Here is a 24,477-nt window from a genome sequence, read left to right as displayed (position 1 = left end):
TATTCAAGAGATTATTTTTGAAGAGACTCATCTTAGTTTGGATAAAACTCCTCAATTTGAAATAGCTCTTGCAACTACTCGATCCTCACATCAGAGATCTGGCAATCAACTCTGTAAGAATTGTAATCAAATTGGCCATGCTTTTGCTTATTATCTTACTATAGAATGCAAATATTGTCATGGTTACGGTCATATTCTTAAATATTGTCCCACACGCTCTCCAAGACTAAAAGAAGGGCATTCTAAATTCAAGAATGTCTCAAAGCCTGGATCTTCCTCTGTCACTGTTGTTGTTGCTACTGAGGGTTCTACTGCCATCACCATGAGTGATCTTGAGGCACTATTCAAATAGGTTATCTCTTCTAATTTCCCTGCTGCCATGTCTGCCACTCCGGGTAATTCTTATTGACTTTTTGGCTCTACATGTTGTAATCATATGACCACTAATCTTAAATTCTTGTCTTCTGCAAAACCTGTATCTTCCTTACCACCAATCCATACTGCAAATGGTACTAAAATGAACATCACACATACTGGTCATGTGTCTACCTCAAATCTTCATCTCCCTGACACCTATTATATCCCTAATTTGGCACTCAATCTTATTTCTATTGGTCAGTTGTGTGAAAAAGGACTAAATGTTATTTTTTTCTCTCCATGGTGTCCAGGTACAGGATCCACAAACGGGACAAGTTCTTGGGATGGGTCACAGAGCGGGTCAATTATTTGAGCTTGCATCTTTACATCTTCCTCAGAGACTTGTGTCTGTAGCTACAATCCCCAATTCCTCCATTCACCAATAGCATCTTCGCCTTGGTCATGCCTCTGCCAGTAAAATCCAACCTTTAATTTCTCATGGATTATTAGGATCTTCTAAGTTTGAGTCATTTAATTGTTTAAATTGTCAGCTTGCAAAACAACCTGCATTGTCTTTTTCTCATAATAATGCTACTTCAGGCACTTCTTTTGGCTTAATTCATTTTGACATTTGGGGTCCTTCTCCTATTTCTTCAATAAATGGTTTTCGTTATTTTGTGATATTTATTGACAATTATTCTAGGTTTACTTGGATATATTTCTTGAAACATCGATCTGAGTTATTATAAATTTACATCACATTTGCAAAAATGATTAAAACTCAGTTCTCTTGTGACATTAAAATTCTCCAAACAGATAATGCCATGGAATATCGAAATTCTTCTTTACTTCAGTTTCTTAGTCAACAAGGCACCGTTGTTCAACGTTCTTGTCCTCACACCTTTCAACAAAATGGGTGAGGTGAACGCAAGCATTGCCATATTCATGATTCTTTCCGTACTCTTCTTCCTTCTGCCTCATGTCCAGAAAAATTTTGCGGAGAAGTAGCTCTTCTTGCTGTTTATATTATTAACTGTCTTCCTACCTTGGTTCTTCATAATTTATCTCCTATTGAAAAATTGTTTGGACAACCTCCTGACTATTCCATCCTTAAACCTTTTGGACGTGTCTCTTTTGTTCTGCTACAACCTCATGAACATACCAAATTAGAACTCTGTGCTCATCTATGTTGTTTTCTTGGTTATGGCATTGAACACAAAGGGTATCATTGTTGGGATCCTATTTCTAATAAGTTACGCATCTCTCGTCATGTTACCTTTTGGGACAATACTATGTTCTCTTCTCTTTTCAAATTTCATCACTCTGTCAATACTAACTCTCTATTTTTCACTGACTCCTCCAAAGAGCTATTTCTAAGTCCTGATCCAGATGATTTTGATGTGCTTAATACTAGCCTAACTCCACCTACCCCTGTTGAACCTGCAGCAGTTGTTGATCCAGTACCTACGCCTGCATTTTCTCCTAACAATACTCTTCGTCGTTCTACTTGTGTAAGAGAAACTCCTCATTATCTTTCTAATTTTCATTGTTACTCTACTATTGTAACCCTTCATGAGCCTCGTTCTTATTGTGAGGCAAGTACTGACCCTCTTTGGCAGCAAACTATGACTGAAGAACTTCAAGCTTTAGAGAAAACTCATACTTGGGATTTAGTTGATCTTTCACCAAACAAGACTCCTATTGGTTGCAAATGGATTTACAAAATCAAGACCCATTCTGATGGAATTATTGAATGTTATAAAGCTCGCTTAATAGCCAAAGGGTACACTCAAGAGTATGTTATCGACTATGAAGGAACTTTTGCTCCAGTAGCCTGATTAACATCTGTTCGCAGTCTCTTAGCCATTGCTGCAGTTGTAAATGGAAACTTTTCTAGATGGATGTCAAAAATGCTTTTCTTCATGGTGATTTAACAGAAGAGGTTTATATGCATCCTCCTCCTGGTTATCATTCTTCTCATAAGGTTTGCAAACTTCTACGAGCCTTATATGGATTAAAACAAGCTCCTAGGGCCTGGTTTGCCAAATTTAGTTTCACTCTTGCTCAACTTGGTTTTCTTTCTAGTCCACATGATTCTGCATTATTCACTTGCCGAATTGACAATGATATTATTCTTTTGTTGTTTTTATGTTGATGATATGATAATAACAGGAGATGATTCATCTGGTATTTCAGAGGTACAATATTATCTCAATCAGCATTTTGAAATGAAAGACCTAGGCTCTCTCAGCTATTTTTTGGGTCTTAAAGTTTCTCAAAATTCTGATGGCTATTATCTCTCTTAAGCCAAGTATGCATCCGACTTACTTTCTTGAGCACACATCATTGATAGCAAAACAGTATCAACCCCTATGAAGCTTAATTGCAAACTTACACCTCTTGATGGCACTCCTCTTGATGATCCTACTTTATATCGATAGCTTTTTGGGAGTCTTATTTATCTCATAGTTACTCGACCTAATATTTCATATGCTGTTCATCTGGTTGGCCAGTTTATGTCTGCTCCTTGCTCAACTCATTTCTCTGTAGTACTTTGAATCCTTCGTTACATCAAAGGCACTCTTTTTCATGGTTGGCACTTTTCTTCTACCTCCTCCTTAGTATTATCTACCTACTCTAATGCTAATTGAGCTGGTGATCTAACAGACCGTCTCTCTACAATTGGTTATTGTTTCTTCTTGGGTGATTCTCTTATTGTTAGTAGTATGCCCTAGAGCATATCATTTAGTGTGTATCTTGTACATATTTTATTAATAAAATGTAATTTCACTTTTCCGTTTACATAATGTATTTATGTGTAATAGAAAAGGTCCATTGATATTTTGTTAGAAATTCTATTCTTAAGTTATTAAGAATATGAGTGACAGTATTTCTAGCACAAAGTATCATAAATTGATTCACAATCGAGGATACTTCACACAGGACATGACTTATCCAGAAAGATTATAATCATGTTTATTCCCAAGGTATTTATATGAGATATAAATAAGATGGAATGGTGAGTCTCATGCCATAAAACAAACATGATAGGCACTTATATATGATAAGTAGACCAAACTAGTGACGCATATGACAAGCACATGGAGTTAACTCTTGTCAATGCATTGTCATATATCATATCAATGCATATAATCTTTAGACCTAATATAATACAGTTATCTTGTATATAGGTGGTTTGAGTTTGATACTATTTTCATACTTGTACTATGTATGGGTATATGGGCACGTGTTGGCTCCTAGTGGTTATATATAGAGATAGGTGTCGATCAAGATGGAATCTGTTACCCTACGTAAATAGAGATAGAATCCTATGTTCATTTAATTGTTCTTGATGTTTCAAGTTCCTGACCAGGACAGACAGATTTAGTCAGAAAAGAGTTTCTGATAGGAAAATCTAATTAATCAAGAACTAGAATTAAAAGAGAACATAATGTTCATAACAAATGAGGATTTGACATAAACCATGACTCCAGCTCGAATTGAAATTTTATAACAGAGAGATTCTAGTGCATGGTAACATATGATTATAGGTTCATTTAAGATATTTCTTGTTACTAATTGGGTGGTCATGGCATGCTATGCTAGGTGTCAACCATGGTCTATGAGATGCCTAAAATGATTTAGAGAAATCATTTATGGTAAGAAAGAGTTCTGATGATATTAAGAGTTAATATCATAACTTATTGCCAATTAGTGATGAGCCTAGTGAGTCACACACATACACAAGTTAATCACCAAGTTAAATATGATTTAATTGATTAATTAAAGAGTTTAATTGATTAATTAAATAGGTTTAGTTTGCAATAAGATTACAAAGTCTCTAGTATGGCTTGAAATCAAATCTAGGTTATTGGATATATAGTATAAGTTAAATTTATATTTAAAGTGTTTAAATATAAATTTAATAGTGAGAAATTAATTAATAGAGATTAATTAATTAATTTATATTTGATATAAATTGATTAGAAGAGGAGAAATAATGATTTTGGGTTGAGAACTCAAAATTACAACATAAGAGTAATTTGGTCATTTCACATGGTGACATGTGGTACCATTAGATGGTGACACATGGCACCATATTAGCTTGCCATTTGTCTTCCCATTATATAAGATGATCAAAGTCAAGATTAAGTCTAGCTTTGACACTTGGCTTAATGTGATTGAGTCAATTAAAAAAAAATATGCAATGTGATAGTGACATGTGGCATAGGGTTTAAGTGACTTAATGACCTAATTATATAAAAGGGAAAAGAATGAAAAATAAAACATAACACTTCTCTCCTCAAAGGTGGCGACAGCCAACATTCTCCCTCTCCTCTTCTTCTTTTCTTATCAATTCAAAGAGAATTGTCCAAATTTCTTTGAATTAAAATTGCTAGAAATTGTTTCTAGTGTTCTATACATACATACTACCTCTCTAAAGGCAAAAACCCAATTTATAATTGGTTGGCAAAGGCTTGAGAAGCAAATTGGGGGCTGCCCATTGGTGATCTTGGTGTGGACAAGCTAGAGGGACAACACTTGGGGTCCTAGGTGCTTCCTAAAGGTGCCAATTACATCCATAGTGCATTAAAGAGGTTAGTGCTCTAACTCCTCTTTTAAACCAGGGTTTAAATGAATTAATTTGTTAATTCACAATCTTGAATGGCAAATATAGATCCTCATACATATTAAAAGTATTTTAATATGTAATTGAGTATTGAAATTAATTAGACACATAAGAGATGTGGCATGATGCATGTAACCCTAGAAGAAAATTTTTGAAATTCAATACTCTAATGAACTAATCAAGATGCTTCTGCTCCTTCAATTGGTATCAGAGCTACTATATTTGTTATTTAGATTGATTATTGAGATTTAATTGTGTGATTGAATTGATCTAAAGTTGTTTGGAACCAATGGTGGCGACATGCATGTTGAGGTCTTCATGTGTAGCGGCTTGCATGGTTGTGTACACCAACCATGCGCATGGTTTTGGGTTTGATGTATGGGCTTGGTTTTTAAGGCCCATAATTAGGCCCATGATTAATTAAATTGTTTAATTAAGAATTTTAATCACACAATTAAATTTGATTAAATTGTTTGAATGAGATTCAAATCTAAATTTTTAAATTTGTTTCAATGAGATTCAAATCTAAATTTTTAAATTTGTTTGAATGAGATTCAAATATGAATTTTTAAATTTATTTGAATGAGATTCAAATCTGAATTTTTTAGTTGAATATGAGATATTCAATTTAATTTTAGTATGTATGTTTTATTTAATTGTTAAATGGTAATATGCATGATGGATGATCATGGACAAAAAATGACCAATGTAATTGGATTTATTTCTTTTATTTTTCTTTGGGTTGTAAAATAATTAATTTTATTTTTGGTGGCATGTATTATAAGTGTTGTAATAATTTGAGTTGTAATTTCATTTATTTGAGGACTTTAAAGTCCATATTCTTGTAAATTCGCCTTGATATGCCAAGAATTACAATGTAATTGGATTGCAAGAAGATCAAGGACGTCAAGAGCATTGGCGGGACCAGTGAGAGGAAATCAAGATCAAGTATTAATTATGTACTCATTCAGCAACTCTTGTAAAAATGAATGAATGAAACACACCTAGGAATGCCCTGATTCAATTCTTGGTGGCTCAGAATTGAATCCCTTAGAAAGTCCATGATCGTACCATATTTATTGTTTATCCATGTATGCATGAGATGTATGAGAATGTATGCGAGTATATGATATATGCTTGCTAATTGGATAATGTGCAAAGTGAGACCATAATAGTAATTAAGCCGACCACTAAATCTTCCAAACAAATGATTAAGTTGGAAATGGTATAATTAAAGTAATTATATCATGGGCCCTCCATTGAAGCAATTATTTTAAGAAATTTTAAATACTTGCATGTGATGCATTTAATTTAAGAGATTTTCTTAGGAATAATTGTTAAGCATGAGATATTATAAATATGTAAATAAGTTGATGGCCAATAATGGATGTGCCTGAGGACATTAAAATTATTTGCATGTTTACTAGCTTAATGGGATCAACTTAACTAATGCAAGATAAATCAATAATGGATGTGCCTGAGATTTTGAGCATTAGGGGCTAGATAAATGATTGAACCTTACATGAGATATGATGGGCAAGGAGTTACTCACTTATAGTTTATTGTAATTCCAATAATGGATGTGCCTGAGGATGATCAATAAGACTATAAGAATTCAATCACCCAATAGAAATCCATCCAACTAGGATTTCCGTTTTCTACTTTGAAAGTGTAGGATTCGTCAAGTTAGTGGGAGGACCAATTTGATTAAAAGACCATAATCATTTTGGTTAATTACTTGATACATTTACTAATTAATTTAGTTATTTTCTACAGTTATTCTTCTGACAATAATGAGCACATAACAACCACCACTATCTAATATCTTTGCGAGCATACTTGATCACAATAGGTTGACAGGACCTAATTTTTCTGATTGGCTCAGAAATTTAAAACTTGTCCTGAACCTAGAACATATTGCATATGTTCTAGACTCAAAGGTTCCTGGTCCCTTACCTCCAGAGGCCACTAAAAAGGAACATGACACTTTGGACAAGTGGAAGGAGCATGATATGAGAGCCAAGTGTTACATGCTTGCTTCTATCAGTAATGAGTTACAAAAGCAATATGAAAATATGCAAAGTGCTAGTGAGATCCTCCTTCACCTACAAGAGTTGTATGGTGAGCATAGCAGGAATGCTAGGTATGAGATATCTAGGTAGCTATTTCGAATGAGGATGTCTGAGAGACAGAATGTTTGGGAACATGTCCATAAGATGATTCAGCTTATAGAGCAACTAGAACATCTTGACTTTAACATGGATTGCCAACTGCAGACGGATTTGATCCTTCAATCCCTACCTGAGTCATTTGAGAATTTTGTGATAAATTTCCATATGACTAAGCAGGAATACACCTTGGCTGGTTTACTTAACATGTTGGTTATTGCCCAAAAGAATATGTCGAGTAATAAAGGAAAAGAGGTAGCTTTGATTGCATCTTCTTCTGCTGGAAAGTCCAAGAAGAAGAAGGGCAATAAGAATAAGAAACCTCAAGTTTCAGGACCTTCCAAGAAGATAGCCAAATAGAAAGGGAAGACCAAAGCTAATGGAGGCAAAGGAAAGTGTTTCTACTACCAGAAGAATGGGCACTAAAAAATGAACTACCCAGAGTATCTTGCTTCTCTGAAAGACAAGAAGGATACACCTTCAGAAGGTATGTCTATATCTTGTTATTTAGATGCTGATGATGCTCATAGTTTATCTACAACTTGGGTTTTAGATACTGGTGCCAGTTCTCACATTTCTTATGATATGCAGGAATTAGCAAATAGTAGCAGTTTGCATGCTGGAGATGTTAGACTCCAGATTGGCGATGGCTCAACTATTGAAGCTTTAGCCATAGGATCTAAATCTTTTTACATGTGTGGACATGTTTTGTATTTGAATAATATTTTATATGTACCTAATGCTTTTAAAAACATCATTTCTATATCTAGTTTGACTAGAAACGGTTATGAATTTTAGTTCACAAATGATGTTTGCAATATTTATTTTGGAAATAAATATGTTGGCTCAGGTTATATGCATGATGGTCTTTATTATTTGGATAATAATGATAAACACAAATTGAATGCAAGCAATCTAAATGAATATAATTCCATGATAAAAATCAACTCAAGTTCAAAATATATTTGGCACTTAATATTAGGTCATGTTGTAGAAGATAGGATTGCAAAATTGGAGAAAATGAGGATTTTATCCTCATTGGGCTCTGAACCTACTCCAACTTATGAATCCTGCCTTCAAGGTAAAATGACTAGATCACCCTTTGTTGGACAACGACTAAGAGCTGAAAATATTTTGGAGCTAATACATAGTAATGTATGTGGTCCATTTAAGGAAATGGCTAGAGGCAGTTTTCAGTACTTTATTACCTTTACTAATGATAAATCAAGGTTTGGATATTTGTATTTAATGAAATACAAACATGAATCCTTTGAAAAGTTTAAAGAATTTAAATCTGAAGTAGAAAATCAAACAAGAAAAAGTATTAAAACTCTTCGATCAAATCGTGGAGGTGAATACTTAAGTACTGAATTTGATGAATAATTAAAAAAGCATGGTATTGTTTCCCAGCTGACTCCTTCGAGAACGCCACAGCTGAATGATGTATCAGAAAGGAGAAATCATATCCTATTAGATATGGTACATAGTATGATGAGCTATACTGATATGCCAATCTCCCTTTGGAGATTTGCATTAGAATCAGCTTTGCATATTCTGAATAGGATTTCATCAAAATCAGTTTCTTCCACACCTTATGAGATATGGCATGGAAGAAAACTAAGTCTTAAGCATGTTAAGATTTGGGGTTGTCCAGCTTATATCAAAAAGCTAAACACTGATAAATTGGAAACTAGATCAGAAAAGGGTCGATTTATTGGATATCCAAAAGAAAGTTTTGAATATTATTTTTATTTGCCTACATCACAAAAGGTTGTAGTAAGCAGAGATGCCATATTTCTTGAACAACAGTTCATTGAAGAAGGTGGCAAAGGAAGGCAATTAGAGTTAGAACTGGAGAATTCTGACCAACCAACATATCAAATGGATATAGATCCATCTAGTCAACCTACACCTATTGATTAAACATCTGCAGTAATTCCTCACAGATCAACCAGGATATCTCACCCACCAGTGAGATATGATTTTATTTATGAAGATGAATAGGAGTTGTTTACTCATGAAGAAGTAGATCATAATGATCCTCTTACATATGAAGAAGCTATATCAGATATAGACTCTTCAAAATTGATTGAAGCTATGAAATTCGAAATTGATTCCATGCATAAGAATCAAGTTTGGGACCTTGTTGACCCACCTGAAGGTATTGTACCTATAGGAAATAAATGGGTTTTCAAAAAGAAAATTAGTTCTGATAGAAAGGTAGAGACCTATAAAGCAAAGCTAGTAGTGAAAGGGTTTCGCCAAAGGCAAGGAATCGACTATGAGTAGACTTTCTCGTCTGTTGCCATGCTTAAATCAATTAGGATTCTATTAGCAATAGCTGCATATTATGATTATGAGATTTGGAAAATGAATGTCAAAACAGCTTTTCTCAATGTATACATTGATGAAAACATTTTCATGGAACAACCTAGGGATTTTGAATCCCAAGATGGTTACAAGGTGTGCAAGCTAAAACGATCCATTTATGGGTTAAAATAAGCTTCGAGGAGTTGGAACATTCATTTTGATGAAGCCATTAAGTAATTTGGTTTTATCAAAACTGTGGATGAACCATGTGTATATAAGAAGGTTAGTGATAGTGCTATCACTTTCCTTGTCTTATATGTGGATGACATTCTGTTAATAGGTAATGACATAGGTATGTTGACAACTATCAAGGTATGGTTGTCAAATACATTCTCCATGAAAGACTTAGGGGAGGCAACCTATATTCTTAGAATTCGCATTTATAGAGATAAAGTGAAAAGAATAATTAGTTTATCCCAAAGTTTATACTTAGAAAAGGTGTTAAAGATGTTTAACATGCTTAATTCCAAGAGAGGATTGTTACCAGTAAGACATGGTATCCACCTTTCTAAAGAGATGTCTCTAAAGACACCTGAAGAAAGAGATAAAATGGCTAGGATTCCATATGCTTCGGCTATTAGAAGTTTGATGTATGCAATGATGTGTATTAGGCTGGATATTGCACATGTTGTTAGTTTGACTAGCAGGTTTCAATCCAATCCAGGTTTGGAACATTGGATAACTGTCAAGAATATCCTTAAGTACTTGAGAAGAACTAAGAATTTATTCTTGATTTATGAAGGTGGGTACTTGCAATTGGATGGTTATACTGATTCTGATTTCCAATCAGATATCGATGATAAAAAGTCTACCTCTGGGTTTGTGTTCATTTGTAATGGAGGTGCAGTCAGTTAGAAGAGTTATAAACAGAGTACGACTGCTAATTCCATTATAAAGGCTGAGTACATTGCTGCATCAGATACTGCAAAAGAGGCTATTTGGATATAAGGAACCCCGGTCTTACCAGAAATCCAAACACATAGAATGACGCTACCACATTATCAGAGAAATAGTTGGGCAAGGCGATGTAGCCATGCAGAAAATAGCATCAGCTGAAAATCGAGCTGATCCATTCACGAAGCCTTTGTCACAAGCTCAGTTAGACCACATCTTGAGAATATGGGTCTAAGATATTATAATAAATGACTCTAGTGCTAGCGGGAGATTGTTAATAGTATGCCCTAGAGCATATCATTTAGTATGTATCTTGTACATATTTTATTAATAAAAAGCAATTTCACTTTTCTGTTTACATAATATATTTATGTGTAATGGAAAAGGTCCATTGATAATAGAATATGAGTGACAGTATTTCTAGCACAAAGTATCATAAATTGGTTCACAATCGAGGATACTTCACATGGGACATGACTTATCCAGAAAGATTGTAATCATGTTTATTCCCAAGGTATTTATATGAGATATAAATAAGATGGAATGATGAGTCTCATGCCATATAACAAATATGATAGGCACTTATACATGATAAGTAGGCCGAACCAGTGACGCAAATGACAAGCACATGGAGTTTACTCTTGTCAATGCATTGTCATATATCATATCAATGCATATAATTTTTAGACTTGAGATAACACAGTTATCTTGTATATAGGTGGTTTGAGTTTGATATTGCTTTCATACTTGTATTGTGTATGGGTATATGGGCATGTGTTGGCTCCTACTAGTTATATATGGAGATAGGTGTTGATCAAGATGGAATCTGTTACCCTAAGTAAATAGGGATAAAATCCTATGTTCATTTAATTATTCTTGATGTTTCAAGTTTCTGGCCAGGACAGACAGATTTAGTCAGAAAAGAGTTTTTAATAGGAAAATCTAATTAATCAAGAACTGAAATTAAAAGAGAACATCATGTTCATAGCAAATGGGGTTTGACATAAATCATGATTCCAGCTCGAATTGAGATTTTGTAACAGAGAGATTCTAGTGCATGGTAACATATGATTATAGGTTCATTTAAGGTATTCCTTATTACTGATTGGATGGCCATGGCATGCTATGCTAGGTATCAACCATGGTCTATGAGATGCCTAAAATGATTTAGAGAAATCATTTATGGTAAGAAAGATTTCTGATGATATTAAGAGTTAATATCATATCTCATTGCTAATTAGTGATAAGCATAGTGAGTCACACACATACACAAGTTAATCAACAAGTTAAATATGATTTAATTGATTAATTAAATAGGTTTAGTTTGCAATAAGATTGCAAAATCCCTAGCATGGCTTGAAACCAAATCTAGGTTATTGGATGTATAGTATAAGTTAAATTTATATTTAAAGTGTTTAAATATGAATTTAATAGTGAGAAATTAATTATTGGAGATTAATTAATTAATTTATATTTGATATAAATTAATTAGAAGAGGAGAAATAATAATTTTGGGTTGAGAACTCAAAATTACAACATAAGGGTAATTTAGTCATTTCACATGGTGACATGTGGCACCATGAGATGGTGACACATGACACCATATTAGCTTGCCATTTGTCTTCCTATCATGTAAAATGATCAAAGTCAAGATTAAGTCTAGCTTTGACACTTGGCTTAATATGATTGAGTCAATTAAAAAAAAAAAAGATGCAATGTGATAGTGACATGTGGCATAGGGTTTAAGTGACTTAATGACCTAATTATATAAAAGGGAAAAGAATGAAAAATAAAACATAACACTCCTCTCCTCAAAGGTGGCAGCAGCCAACATTCTCCCTCTCCTCTTCTTCTTTTCTCATCAATTCAAAGAGAATTGCCCAAATTTCTTTGAATTAAAATTGCTAGAAATTGTTTCTAGTGTTCTATACATACATACTACCTCTCTAAAAGCAAAAACCCAATTTATAATTGGTTGGCAAAGGCTTGAGAAGCAAATTGGGGGCTGCCCATTGGTGATCTTGGTGTGGACCTAGAGGGACAACACTTGGGGTCCTAGGTGCTTCCCAAATGTGTCAATTATATCCATAGTGCATCAAAGAGGTTAGTACTCTAACTCCTCTTTTAAACTAGGGTTTAAATGAATTAATTTGTTAATTCACAATCTTGAATGGCAAACATAGATCTTAATACATATTAAAAGTATTTTAATATGCAATTGAGCATTGAAATTAATTAGGCACATAAGAGATATGGCATGATGCATGTAACCCTAGAAGAAAATTTTTGAAATTCAATGCTCTAATGAACTAATCACCATGCTTCTGCTCCTTCACTTATCTCTTGGAGTAGCAAAAAGCAAACTGTTGTTGCACGTTCTAGCACAAAATCTTAATATCGTGCTCTTGTTGATGCTACATCTGAATTACTTTGGTTACAGTGGTTATTAACTGATTTGGGTGTCATTTATTCTTCTGCCACAATGCTTCATTGCGATAGTAAAAGTGTCATACAAATTTCTCATAATGATGTATTTCATGAGCATACCAAACACATCGAAATTGATTGTCATTTTGTATGTCATCATGTTGCTTATGGCACCATATGTTTGATTCCTGTCTCCTCTGTCAGCCAAACCGTTGATATATTCACCCAAAGCATCCTCCCACTCCCTTTCAGGATCTCTTAAGCAAACTCAAGTTGACACCTATGTTTCCACCTTGAGTTTGAGGGGGGTGTTAGCATGATTATAGGAAAATCTGTCTTTACATGATTATAGGATATTTGTTTAGCATAATTACAGCAATTAGCATGATTATAGAAGATTAGTTTAGCATAATTACAATAATTATTATTCTTATCAAAATTAGCATATATTCTCATGTATAAATAGATGTAGTATCTCTGTAAATAAGACAACATACATATACACAATCTTTTCCATCATCACCTGTATTCTTTCTGCTAATAAACTGAAAGTAGAAGTAACCAGCCCAGAAGATAAGGTTAACCTGCCAAGTTCTGAGTTTATGATATTGAGTTGATCAAGAATCACTACAACGATGATAAAGTGGAAAATATCCCCTTCTTTTTCATTTAGAACGAAACGATAGATGAGAATGTTGCAGACTACTGTTCTGATCATCATAGGCGCTATTATAGATATAATGCCAATATACAAGGCTATCTTTCCACACCTAAATATCATACCAACATCAATTTTCATTGCGGACAAAAATGAGAAGAGTAAGAAACTGAACAAGCCTACTGTGTCAATTATCCCATGGCTCTCTTGACGGAAAATTTACTTTCTCCATCTATTTGAAATGCCCAAGTATTTGAGGTCGTCATATAATGCCTGCCATAAATTTGCACATTTCGTACCAATTTTATGGGAATTGAGGAAATAGATCTCGAATATGATAAATGAGTGATATATTTTTAATTATTGAATTAAATTTAGATTTTTTTAATATTATTTATTACTCATTAATTTAATTAATTTAATTATTTAATTTTAATAATTAATGAAAAACTAAAATTCTTTAAAAATAATAATAAAAAAAATTTGAAAAGTAAATAAAAAATTAATTAATTTAAATTAATTTGACTTAATTTTTTGATTAAAATCCTTGTAACCGGGAAGGCAATGTACTACTCATGTATAGTTTGTTGAATGCGCACGATACAACGAAGGGTCGTTTCTGGTATAACGTGGTCTGTACGCCTATTCCTTTAAAAAAAAACGACGTGTCGTGATGGAGGATAACGACCTTTAGTAAATGGCATTATTTATAGCCAGTTCTCAACCGCCACGTATTTGCCCAGGCAAAGTAATTTCAAAATTTAATGCGCGGTCTTGTTTGAATGTATACACTTTATTAACGAGTCAAATCATCTCATTCCTCAATAAAAAAACAAAACACACGCACTCTCTCTCTCTCTCTCTCTCTCTCTCTGTTTCAGAGAAATTTAAAACCCTAAAAACTACAAGAACAGAGTTAAATCTTTCAAAAATTTGAACAAAAAAGAAGAAGAAAATGAAGAGCAAGAAGCCATTGCAGCAACTCAAGCTCTCCGTTCCGGCTCAAGAAATCCCCATTACCTCTTTCTTGTAAGTTATCTCTGTCGATTCAATTTTACTAATTTTCCTCTTCATCTCTAAATGTACCTCTTCTGCGCTCAACTAATTCCTATTATGGCGTTTTTCGTTTTTTCTTCTGTCGAATTGATCTTTAATTGCCTTTTTTAGTTATGCTCTGTTTTGTCACTCTGAAAGTATTGAAAATCAGAAGAAAATTAATCTTTATTTTCTTTTTTTTTATTAATACGTTATTATCGGTTAATTCATAGGACTGCAAGTGGTACATTTCACGATGGAGATTTGCTTTTGAATCAGAAAGGCCTGCGGCTTATCTCTGAAGAGAAGGAATCTCGTGTAAGTTTGTACTAATTTGCAATCATCTGTGTATGGCAGGTCTTGTAATAATTCTCACATCCACTTTTAGTTCTTTTCAGTTGTTTGAATTGTTAATTGATCATGACTGCCTTGATAACGAGTATTACAAATTATTTAGATGTGCTTGCTTTGGTATTGTTTTGCCAATCAACTCCTGGCAGATTTTAATTCTTTAATGATCAAAATTTAGAACTGATAGACCGGAAAAGGCTGTTTATACTAATATAGTTCTGGTTTGTTTGTAATTTTTTTGTTGTGTCTATTAGGGTGTGAGCATTGTTCGGTTTGAACTGAATAAACCGAACCGAATTGCCTTAATTTGGTAATTTAGTTTGGTTTTTAAGATAATTCGATTCGGTTTGGTTTTGCATTTTAAGAATCTTGGTTATTTCGGTTTGGTTCAATTTTAGAGAGAAAAAAAATCGATTGAATCAAATCGAACTAAATTATTTTATTGATTTTTAAATTTATTTTTTAATAGAAAATTTATGAATTATATGTAATTTTGTATGTATAAATTGTTTAATTTCATTAATTAATGGTTATTAGGTTCAAACCAAAGTCAAAATCAGACCAAATAACTTGAAAATCAAGTCTAAATTAAAAAATTCATCCAAACTCAAATATTGATAGGTTCAAACCGAACCGAACCAAAATAGAGCTGTTCGGTTCAGTTTGGTTTTTTATTCATTTCAATTCGGTTAAGTTTTTAAAATATAAAAATTCATTTAATTCGACTTTGATGATTCAGTTCGGTTGAGTTTGGTTTGAACCGAATACTCAGCCCTAGTGTCCATATACTTAACTCCTATCAATTACAAGGATAACAATAGTACTCAATGACTTGGGCCTTTAAAAACTTGAGTTTGTAGCATTATGCTATCTTGTAGTTTTAATTGGTAAGCCTTTTGCTTACTTGCATTAATAATAGCTCACTCATCAGTTTTGAATATTGTCTGAATGCTCTAATCCTCCTTGACCATGCATTTGTATCACTATTCTCTTTGTGAGTAATTGTTGTTAAATGACTACGCCATTGCCAATATTTCCATAGTAACAAAAAAATTGTTTTCTTTGTACCTTATATATGGACAGTGTAGAAACTTGAATATTTTATTTTCTTCTCCATTTTTGAACAGCCTTCAGATAACAAGGAGCTTGATTTTGATTTCTCATTGGAAGACCTTGAGACAGTCAAAGTCATTGGAAAGGGGAGCGGAGGTGTAGTGCAACTTGTTCGTCATAAATGGGTTGGGACATTATTTGCATTGAAGGTCATTTCACTACCATGAGAACCTTTTTATTTTGTTTTTCAAACATCAGACTTGCAAGGTGATATTCAATAGACCTCTCTTTATGAATATATTGACTTCAATTGTTAAAATTCATGCGTCCTTTGTATCACATGAAAATAGTGGAAGGGAAGCTAAAGATTTGACTGTTTACTTTTTTTTTTTTCTCTATTCCTTTTAACCACAAGAAGTATGTAAATAGGAGCAAATGACTTCACTTTTATTCTTGACATATTGCCTTGTATGTTTATGTTATCACTGCCTCTATCTTGAGTTTAGTTATATATTAAGTGGAAATTTCTCAGATTATTTTGGGTCATTTCCACTTCCAAATCAAAGTGCTAGGTGATAAGATATATTTGTCCATAACTTGGAAGTTTAATGAATTCTATATTACAGGTCATCCAGATGAACATACAAGAGGATATTCGTAAACAAATTGTACAGGAGCTGAAAATAAACCAAGCCTCCCAATGTTCTCACGTTGTTGTTTGCCACCACTCATTCTATCACAATGGAGCTATTTCTCTTGTACTAGAATACATGGATCGTGGATCTCTGGCAGATGTGATTAGACAAGTTAAAACAATTCTCGAACCTTACCTGGCTGTTGTGTGCAAGCAGGTTTATAAGCTTCTATCTAGAGAATCTACTAAGAAAAGAAATTGTTATAGTAGTTTGATTCTCTTCCGCCTCTTTTAGCTGAAAAAATATGTATCTATTCCAGGTTTTACAGGGTCTCGTGTATCTACACCATGAGCGACATGTCATACATAGGGACATTAAACCATCCAATCTATTGGTAAACCATAAAGGGGAAGTGAAGATCACTGATTTTGGTGTGAGTGCAATGCTAGCTAGTTCTATGGGTCAAAGGGACACATTTGTTGGAACTTACAATTACATGTCGGTAAGTCTTTATTTTATTTTTCTGTTACCACAAGATAGCACTACTATCAAATTCATCTGTCCATTTGTTCTGATTTTTGCCGGAGCATTTGAAGTACTTTCTTCTGCTGTCAAGCTTTTATTCACACTTAGATATGATGCATATTTTTATCAGTAATTGGATTATTTTTTCACTTTTAGCCAGAGCGAATTAGTGGGAGCACCTATGACTACAGCAGTGATATTTGGAGTTTAGGGTTGGTAGTACTTGAGTGCGCTATAGGGCGTTTTCCTTATATGCAATCTGAAGATCAGCAAAACTGGCCAAGCTTTTATGAGCTCTTGGAAGCCATTGTGGAGAGCCCACCTCCATCTGCTCCACCAGATCAATTCTCCCCTGAGTTCTGTTCATTTGTCTCCTCTTGGTAATAACCTGAACAAATTCATTTCACTATACATCATGTTGTCTGAGAACATATTTTAACTTCTACAATTCCATTTCTGAAGTTCACAGATATTCTTTAGTCTAAATTAATGGATTGTAGTTGTCCCATTACCTAGGGTGGTTGAATAGATTTTCTAGTTCAAATGGCTTAAAATGAATCTATAAATTAGCATGGAAAGAAAAATTAATTTTCCTGTTTGATCATGTTTTATCCTGAAAATCACTAATACTGTTCATGTGTTTTGGATGGTATTTGCAGTATACAGAAGAATCCTCGAGAAAGGGCATCATCTTTGGACCTTTTGGTTAGTATATACTTTGTCTATTTTGGAGTTTTTCTTTAGACTTTTCATCTAAGAAGAAAATTAAAATCATGATTGGCAACTCTTTTTATGTTTCCAGAATCACCCATTTATCAAAAAGTTTGAAGACAAAGACATTGATCTTGGAATTCTAGTTGGCAGCTTGGAACCTCCTGTGAACTACCCTAGGTAGTTTGTCTTGTGATGTTTATGTTGAACCTGAGCCAGGTTGGCTTGTCTTATAATGCTGTATCGACTTATCTAGTATAAAGTGTTCACATCATGTCTTGGCTATTAATCTTTATCAAACATTACAGAAATTACCATGTACTATTGAAGCAAATTATTTACTTATATGGATCTTGCCTTCATATTCAAAGAGATAATATCTAATTTTAGGACAGGTTACATGATCTTGCCATTGTATATTGATCTGGGTTTGTTTAGTCTTTCAAGTTCAATGAACATTGGTTTTGGAAGTAGGCATAATTTTTGTACCTTAAGTTCATGGCAGCCAATATTCTCATCTGAATGATTGTTTTAAAAGAGCCCGTCTTTTGTTGTCCTTCTTTGTGCCTTCCTAAACACAAATATGAACCAAGCACGTAGAAAGCTTATGCTTTGGTCTAGTGGTAAAATTAGACAAGGATAAGGCCTTGAAACTAAATGGTTCCAATTTCACGTCTCATCATTGCTAATTTGCGTTGTTATATTACTTTGATTGGGGCAGAAGGCAGGATTTTTACTAGAGGAAGTTTTAAAAAAATATCCTTAATGTATATGTAACTTTTGCAAGAGGCAGTGATTTAAATTTTTAATACCCTTAAAAGAATTCACATAAAACTTGTTATAATAGGCACACAAATTTAAAGCACATATACAATTGCACTATCAAATAGTACAAAAAAATAGAAACAAAATAATATAGGATTTACGTAGTTTGATCGTAAAGTCCACGTCTATAGGTAAGATAAGAGAAAAAGTTTCACTACGATGAAAAGAGTAAAATAGGTGAGACGGCAAGATGCTAACTGTCACGACCCAAATTTTGGGCCAGACCGTCACAAAGACTTGGGTCAGCATAAGGCCCAAAAAACTTATAGGAAGCTTGACTATTCTTATCTCAACCATAAGGCCCATAACTTTAGTCTAATTTCAAGAAAACAAACAAATAAAGTCTGATCATAAATTAGACTATCCAACGAAGAGTATTAACTTATTCGACCTGTAAACATAAAATAACTCAATTTGGAGAGCTCAGCTCACCTCACAATCCTCAAAACAATAAATAATCAAATGAGAGTTCAGCTCCCTCATCTAAGGCAAATACTCATCTCAAACATTACAATATACCCATATAATATGTTCACAACTTCAAAGAAATAAATTATTATAGTCCTAACCAAGATTAGAACACTACTAACATATGCGAAGTTCTAGATTATAAATCAAGGAAATAAAATATAGCTAAGTTGCTACTGGTAAACCTGCAAAAAAGGAAGTATGTTATTCACAAAAAAGATTCACCTGTCACATGAGGAAAAATAATTGAATAGGATGAGCGTTCGACTCATAGAAGATATTGATTTTAAATACAATTTCTATAACTATCTAAGCCTGATACATTCCTATGTATGAAATATAACATACACACATATTTTCAAACATTTCAAACAACATTCACACAAAAGATAATTTTGAGCATTCACACACCCATGTGTCACATCAATGTGTGTGTATATATATATATATATATATATATATATATATATATATATATAAACTGATTCCCTATACAGCTCTCTTAATTCTAACTTCTGCCAACGAGATCAACTCGAGGCGTACGTTCTCTAATAATCCAAATGCAGGGGTCAGCGAGATCAACTCAAAACCATACTCACCCCGATTTATCCATATATAAGGATCGGGTCCCAGCGAATCAAACTCCAACCGTGACTACTCGTCCTACCCATATCCATAATCACACTACACGCATGCCGATACACGCATACAACTTCAAATTACCTTAAGACAACATCCACAATAATTTCATCAAATAAAATGTAATACAAGATATACCTAGTATTTAACTACATAAATATATTTATAAATGAATGCATGAGCATACCTTGAATATATAAAAATATTGAAATTATAAATAAAATTAATATCTACTCACAAATCCATCAGATATCACTGCAGCGGTTAGGAGAAAGAAGAAGGTTGATTCTGATTTCTTAAATAATTATATTAATGAATTCATCAATATCAACACAAAATAAGAGTTTAAAGAGTCAAAGACGTCATAATTTATGCCGAAAATCCGATAGAGTTTTTCCTATACCTAGGACCTACCCAACCTATAAAGCAACTCAAACACACTTTTAAAACTAAAGGACTCAAGCCTACATCTCAACAACATCATAGGGCTCCTCCTAGGCCCGCCAAATCAAACAATTCTCAAGTAACTATATAATTTAGCTACAAGGCTTAAAACTAGCATTTTTCAAAAATCATACAAACCAACTTCAAAAATTCTATAAACAAACTCCACAGTCCTTAATGATGCTATTAAACTATTGCAAAAAGAATTATAATTTTCTACCTACCCACGAATATTTTATAAATTTTTATCTTAAACTCGGCACTAGGTAAAAAAAGCAATTTGGAGTTCGAGTTTACCTATACCAATTCTGATACGTGGAATGCGCCCAAGGCGTCAGAAAATGATGAAAAACACTATAATATTGATCCACTTTGGAAGTGAGTCAGATAGCTCGCCTATCTGGCCCGAATTTACAGTTTCGATCGCTGATGAAATTTTCGCGAATCAAGAATACCCATGTAAAGCTTACAATACCTGAAGTTAGAATATAATTTTTATTTAATTAAACATACTCGTTAAATACTCAAAAAAACAATGCAAAGCTCGTGGGACCCACTGAAATTTCAGTATCGAAAAAATTTGAAATTTATATCGCAAAGCTCTCGCTGAGTAGAGCGTGCTGGTGGTCTCGGAATCTCCGTGGGGTTCACGGTTTGAGAGAAATCTAGGCTAAAAGTTGAAATAAACTAAAACTTCCAAGGCTTAATTTGCACAAATCGCCCAATAAAAATTGATTTTCTAGGTGTCTATAAAATGCTCTCAAAGAGTAGGACCCAAAGGAGACTAGACTCAGTCCAATTAGTGGCCGGATTTAGTCTGGAAAGGTGAAAAGTCGCTCGGCAAAAGGGAGGGGAGTTTGGGTGTTTTTCCGGTCACTGGAGGGGGCGCACCGCTTGGGGAAGGTCACTGAAGGTGCGCTGGCGTGGGAGGAGCTAGGGGAGGTGGCTAGTCGACCATGGGGAAAGGAGGAGAGAGAGGAAAAGAAGAGAGAAGGGAAGGGGAAAGGTGATGCACGGGAGAAGAGCAGAGGAAAAAAAAGAGACTGTTCTGATTCAATCGGTCCGATTCGATTCGACTAGTTCGATTCAAAGAATTCAAAAATTGAATTTTATTCATCCTTATGACTCAAAATGAAATCCAAAAATTTCAAAAAAATTACAGAAAACTCAAAAAATTTTATAGAGTCCAAATATATTTTTAAATTTGTCACATAAATTTTAAATTAATTTTTAAAAATCAATAAAATTAATTATCTCAAAAAATAAAAACTCAATTTTAAAATCTCAAAAAATTCTAATTAATTACCATAATATTTAATAAATTAAAATATTATAATTTTACACATAAAATAATTATTTAAGAATTCAGGTGTTACACTTACCCACATTGTTATCTCCACCCAATGTCAACGATCCCCTCTCAGCACCTGTTATAGATTCAAACTCATGACCTTAACCCTAATACCAATTATTAGATCAAGCACTTATCATCGTACCAAAGTTTAAACTTTTATTAAAGACGCAATTTTAATTTTTTATAATATTTTTTAAATATCTCATAATCATAAAGAGTAGAATATTATAATATTTACATCGATCTATATTGAGCCTATGGGCTCATATCTTCCACTAGCACTATAGGCGTTACTTTTTATTTCAATTGAATTATAAAATAAAATTTTTAAATTGAATCATAATTAAAGTTTATAAAAAAAATATTTAAAATTTAAGGCATATAAAAATAATAAAAACTAAAAGAGTTAAATAGACAATTTTGGTGGGAAGTCGTTGACACGCGTCAAATAGTGAATGAGTACAAAATAGAATCAGTAATTGGAATTAACTAGAATTAGGATATTTACAAAGTTAGAAAAGGAAGATAATTTGAAAACAAAAAATTGCATGGCTCAAATTTCGTGTGGCAGTTGTCCAATTAGAATTGGACTTTTGACTTCGGCGTTGCTTTTCAAGTTGGAATTGTTGACCAACTTTTAGTTGAAGTTGGTTTCCTTTTAAGCCGTGATTGGTTCTCTATCAAAGGAAAATTGTTGCTGCTTGTGGAGTAGTGTCGCAATATTCCATTGTGGGAGTGTGTTGGGGGAGAAAATTTAAAATACAATCATTTTATGGATACTAATTTTATTATAGCTACTGATTATGTGAATTTTATTATAATTAATAATTAAAATTTATTTATTTTTAAATTTATTTTTTTTATTTTATTTTTTTATTTTTTCTCAATAATTAAAAAAATTAAAAATCGAACTATGGATATTTTTAGATCAAATCAAATTAAAAATGTTAAATAAATTAAATCGAATTAAATTAAATTATTTTAATTCAATTTTATTTAATTAATTGATTTTAAAATTTCCAAGATTCTTTTATTTTATTGTGGTTTCTCTCAAGCCAAATAAGAAGAAATTTACTCATTTATCTTCAAAATTAATTCATTTCATTTTCTTTTATTTCATTCTCCCTCACATCTATAAGATTACATGAAGGAAACATAAAAATTGGAAGGAAAAATCAGCAAAAACCCCAAATCAAATAACTGCCACAATACATTCCCAACAAAGCAACAAAGATGATGCGGCAATGAAACGAAGCCATAACATAAACTCAAATCCTAGCATAAACCCACGCCCAACTGATGAAACGTAGACACAACACAACACCGCAAGAGGATTGCATACACTGCTAGACAAATGGAGAAAAGAAAGGAAGAAGAAGAAGAAGAAGAAGAAATAGTTGAGGCTGAGGCAAGTCACACACACATATGTATATAAAGAGAGGGATACAACGCAAATAAAAAAAGAAAAGAAAGAGAGGAGAAGAGAGCACAATCACAATCACAACTTGAAATGGGTTTTAGATTTGGGGACAAAAATGAGAGGATGATAGTATTGAAATTTAAAATAAAAAGGAATTAGGGATTAAGGAAATGGGTTTTAGATAATTAAATTATTTAAGCCTTTAGGAGGTAGACTTGGGTTCTAAATAATATAAAAGATAAAGAAGCAATCGGTTTCTATCAGTTTAGTTTTTTTTTAATTTTATTTTGAATTTTTAATTTAAAAACTTGAATCAATCGAAAGTTGAAATTCACTAAAATTTCAAGTTAAACTAAACCGATTAATTGAAAAAATAAAACTAAATCAGTTCATTCAATCTTACTCTTACAATTGCACGCCATTATTTCTGTCAAAAACAATTATTGATGGCAGAGATGAACTCTATTTCTTTCGAGTTTCACATTATATGAGAGTGAGTATAGACTCCCGTGTCCTCAATTATTCCTCGGAATGATGGGGTAGGAGATAAAAGTTGGTTACAGGCAGGTGTAATGGGTCCCAGTGTCAGGATTCTATGGGTAGCAAGGTATTAATGATAAAAAGGATAAGAAATTATGTAATGACCTAAAAGCATAGGTAAGGTAAGGGTAAGAGTAAGGGCAAGGGCCAACCTGCAAAAGCATGTGGTGCACCTCTATTGCCCTAATTCTATCATGGCAAGTTTCCAAGTCAACCTCCTTATCCTCATATCCTATCTTACCAACCAAAATATTTTATTTTATTTTGTAATCAATGAAGAAATCTATATCGGATCTTCACATTTTTCACAATGATTAAGACATAAGAAATACTTTCCCATGCACCCACAATCCTGTAAACTTGGGAATGCCACATAAATATTCTCATATATTGAGACAGAATTTTTAAACTATGATTTATCATAAATTTAAATCATAAAATGTATAATAAAATTAATTTATTAAATATATAAATTTTTTATATTTATATTTTAAATATATAATAAATTAAATTTAGATAAAAATTTTATTATTAAAATAAATGAAACTTTTCATTATATTTTTATTTGTAATATTTAAATATTTTTTTAATTTTATTCTTTATTTTTATTAAATATAATAAATATTTATATAAAAAATAATTAAATAAGATCAAGAATGATTTAATTGATTATTGATTTAATCCATTATTAAATGAGATAGTTGTAAGCTTATCATGAAGATTATGGTAAATATAGATTCTTTCTTAACATAGATATCTTTCACTATTTGGATGCCTAGAAACCAGAAAACATTAAAATTTGCCACTGCTTTAAGAGGCAAAGGAGGCAAAGACAGTGACCTAATAATTAAGTTTCTCCCATACAAAAAAAGGGTGGTGACTCAGATTTGGATTTCTTCAAATTTTAGAACTTATCCACTTCCTTGTGCTATGGGCAAGCTATTAAATATACACCATTAGAAGATGATGATGA

General features: G+C 32.8%; 2 protein-coding genes across 2 annotated transcripts; both read left to right on the top strand.

Annotated features, from left to right (window-relative positions):
- The first annotated feature begins 1,560 nt into the window (after window positions 1–1,560).
- LOC131179500 (uncharacterized mitochondrial protein AtMg00820-like) lies at window positions 1,561–2,195 on the top strand. The gene is made up of 3 exons (XM_058146364.1): window positions 1,561–1,579; window positions 1,723–1,868; window positions 1,977–2,195. The coding sequence occupies exons 1-3, from the start codon at window positions 1,561–1,563 to the stop codon at window positions 2,193–2,195; spliced, it is 384 nt and encodes a 127-aa protein (XP_058002347.1).
- A 12,125-nt stretch (window positions 2,196–14,320) lies between these two features.
- LOC110656012 (mitogen-activated protein kinase kinase 6) lies at window positions 14,321–18,218 on the top strand. The gene is made up of 8 exons (XM_021812523.2): window positions 14,321–14,533; window positions 14,773–14,857; window positions 16,018–16,152; window positions 16,570–16,794; window positions 16,898–17,080; window positions 17,260–17,483; window positions 17,763–17,808; window positions 17,906–18,218. The coding sequence occupies exons 1-8, from the start codon at window positions 14,460–14,462 to the stop codon at window positions 17,996–17,998; spliced, it is 1,065 nt and encodes a 354-aa protein (XP_021668215.1). The 5' UTR covers window positions 14,321–14,459; the 3' UTR covers window positions 17,999–18,218.
- Window positions 18,219–24,477: the final 6,259 nt, after the last annotated feature.

This window comes from Hevea brasiliensis, chromosome 4 (genome assembly GCF_030052815.1).
Source record: "Hevea brasiliensis isolate MT/VB/25A 57/8 chromosome 4, ASM3005281v1, whole genome shotgun sequence".
Classification (NCBI taxonomy): domain Eukaryota; kingdom Viridiplantae; phylum Streptophyta; class Magnoliopsida; order Malpighiales; family Euphorbiaceae; genus Hevea; species Hevea brasiliensis.
Note: the sequence above shows the minus strand (reverse complement) of the source record. Positions and strands in the feature narration are given on the sequence as shown.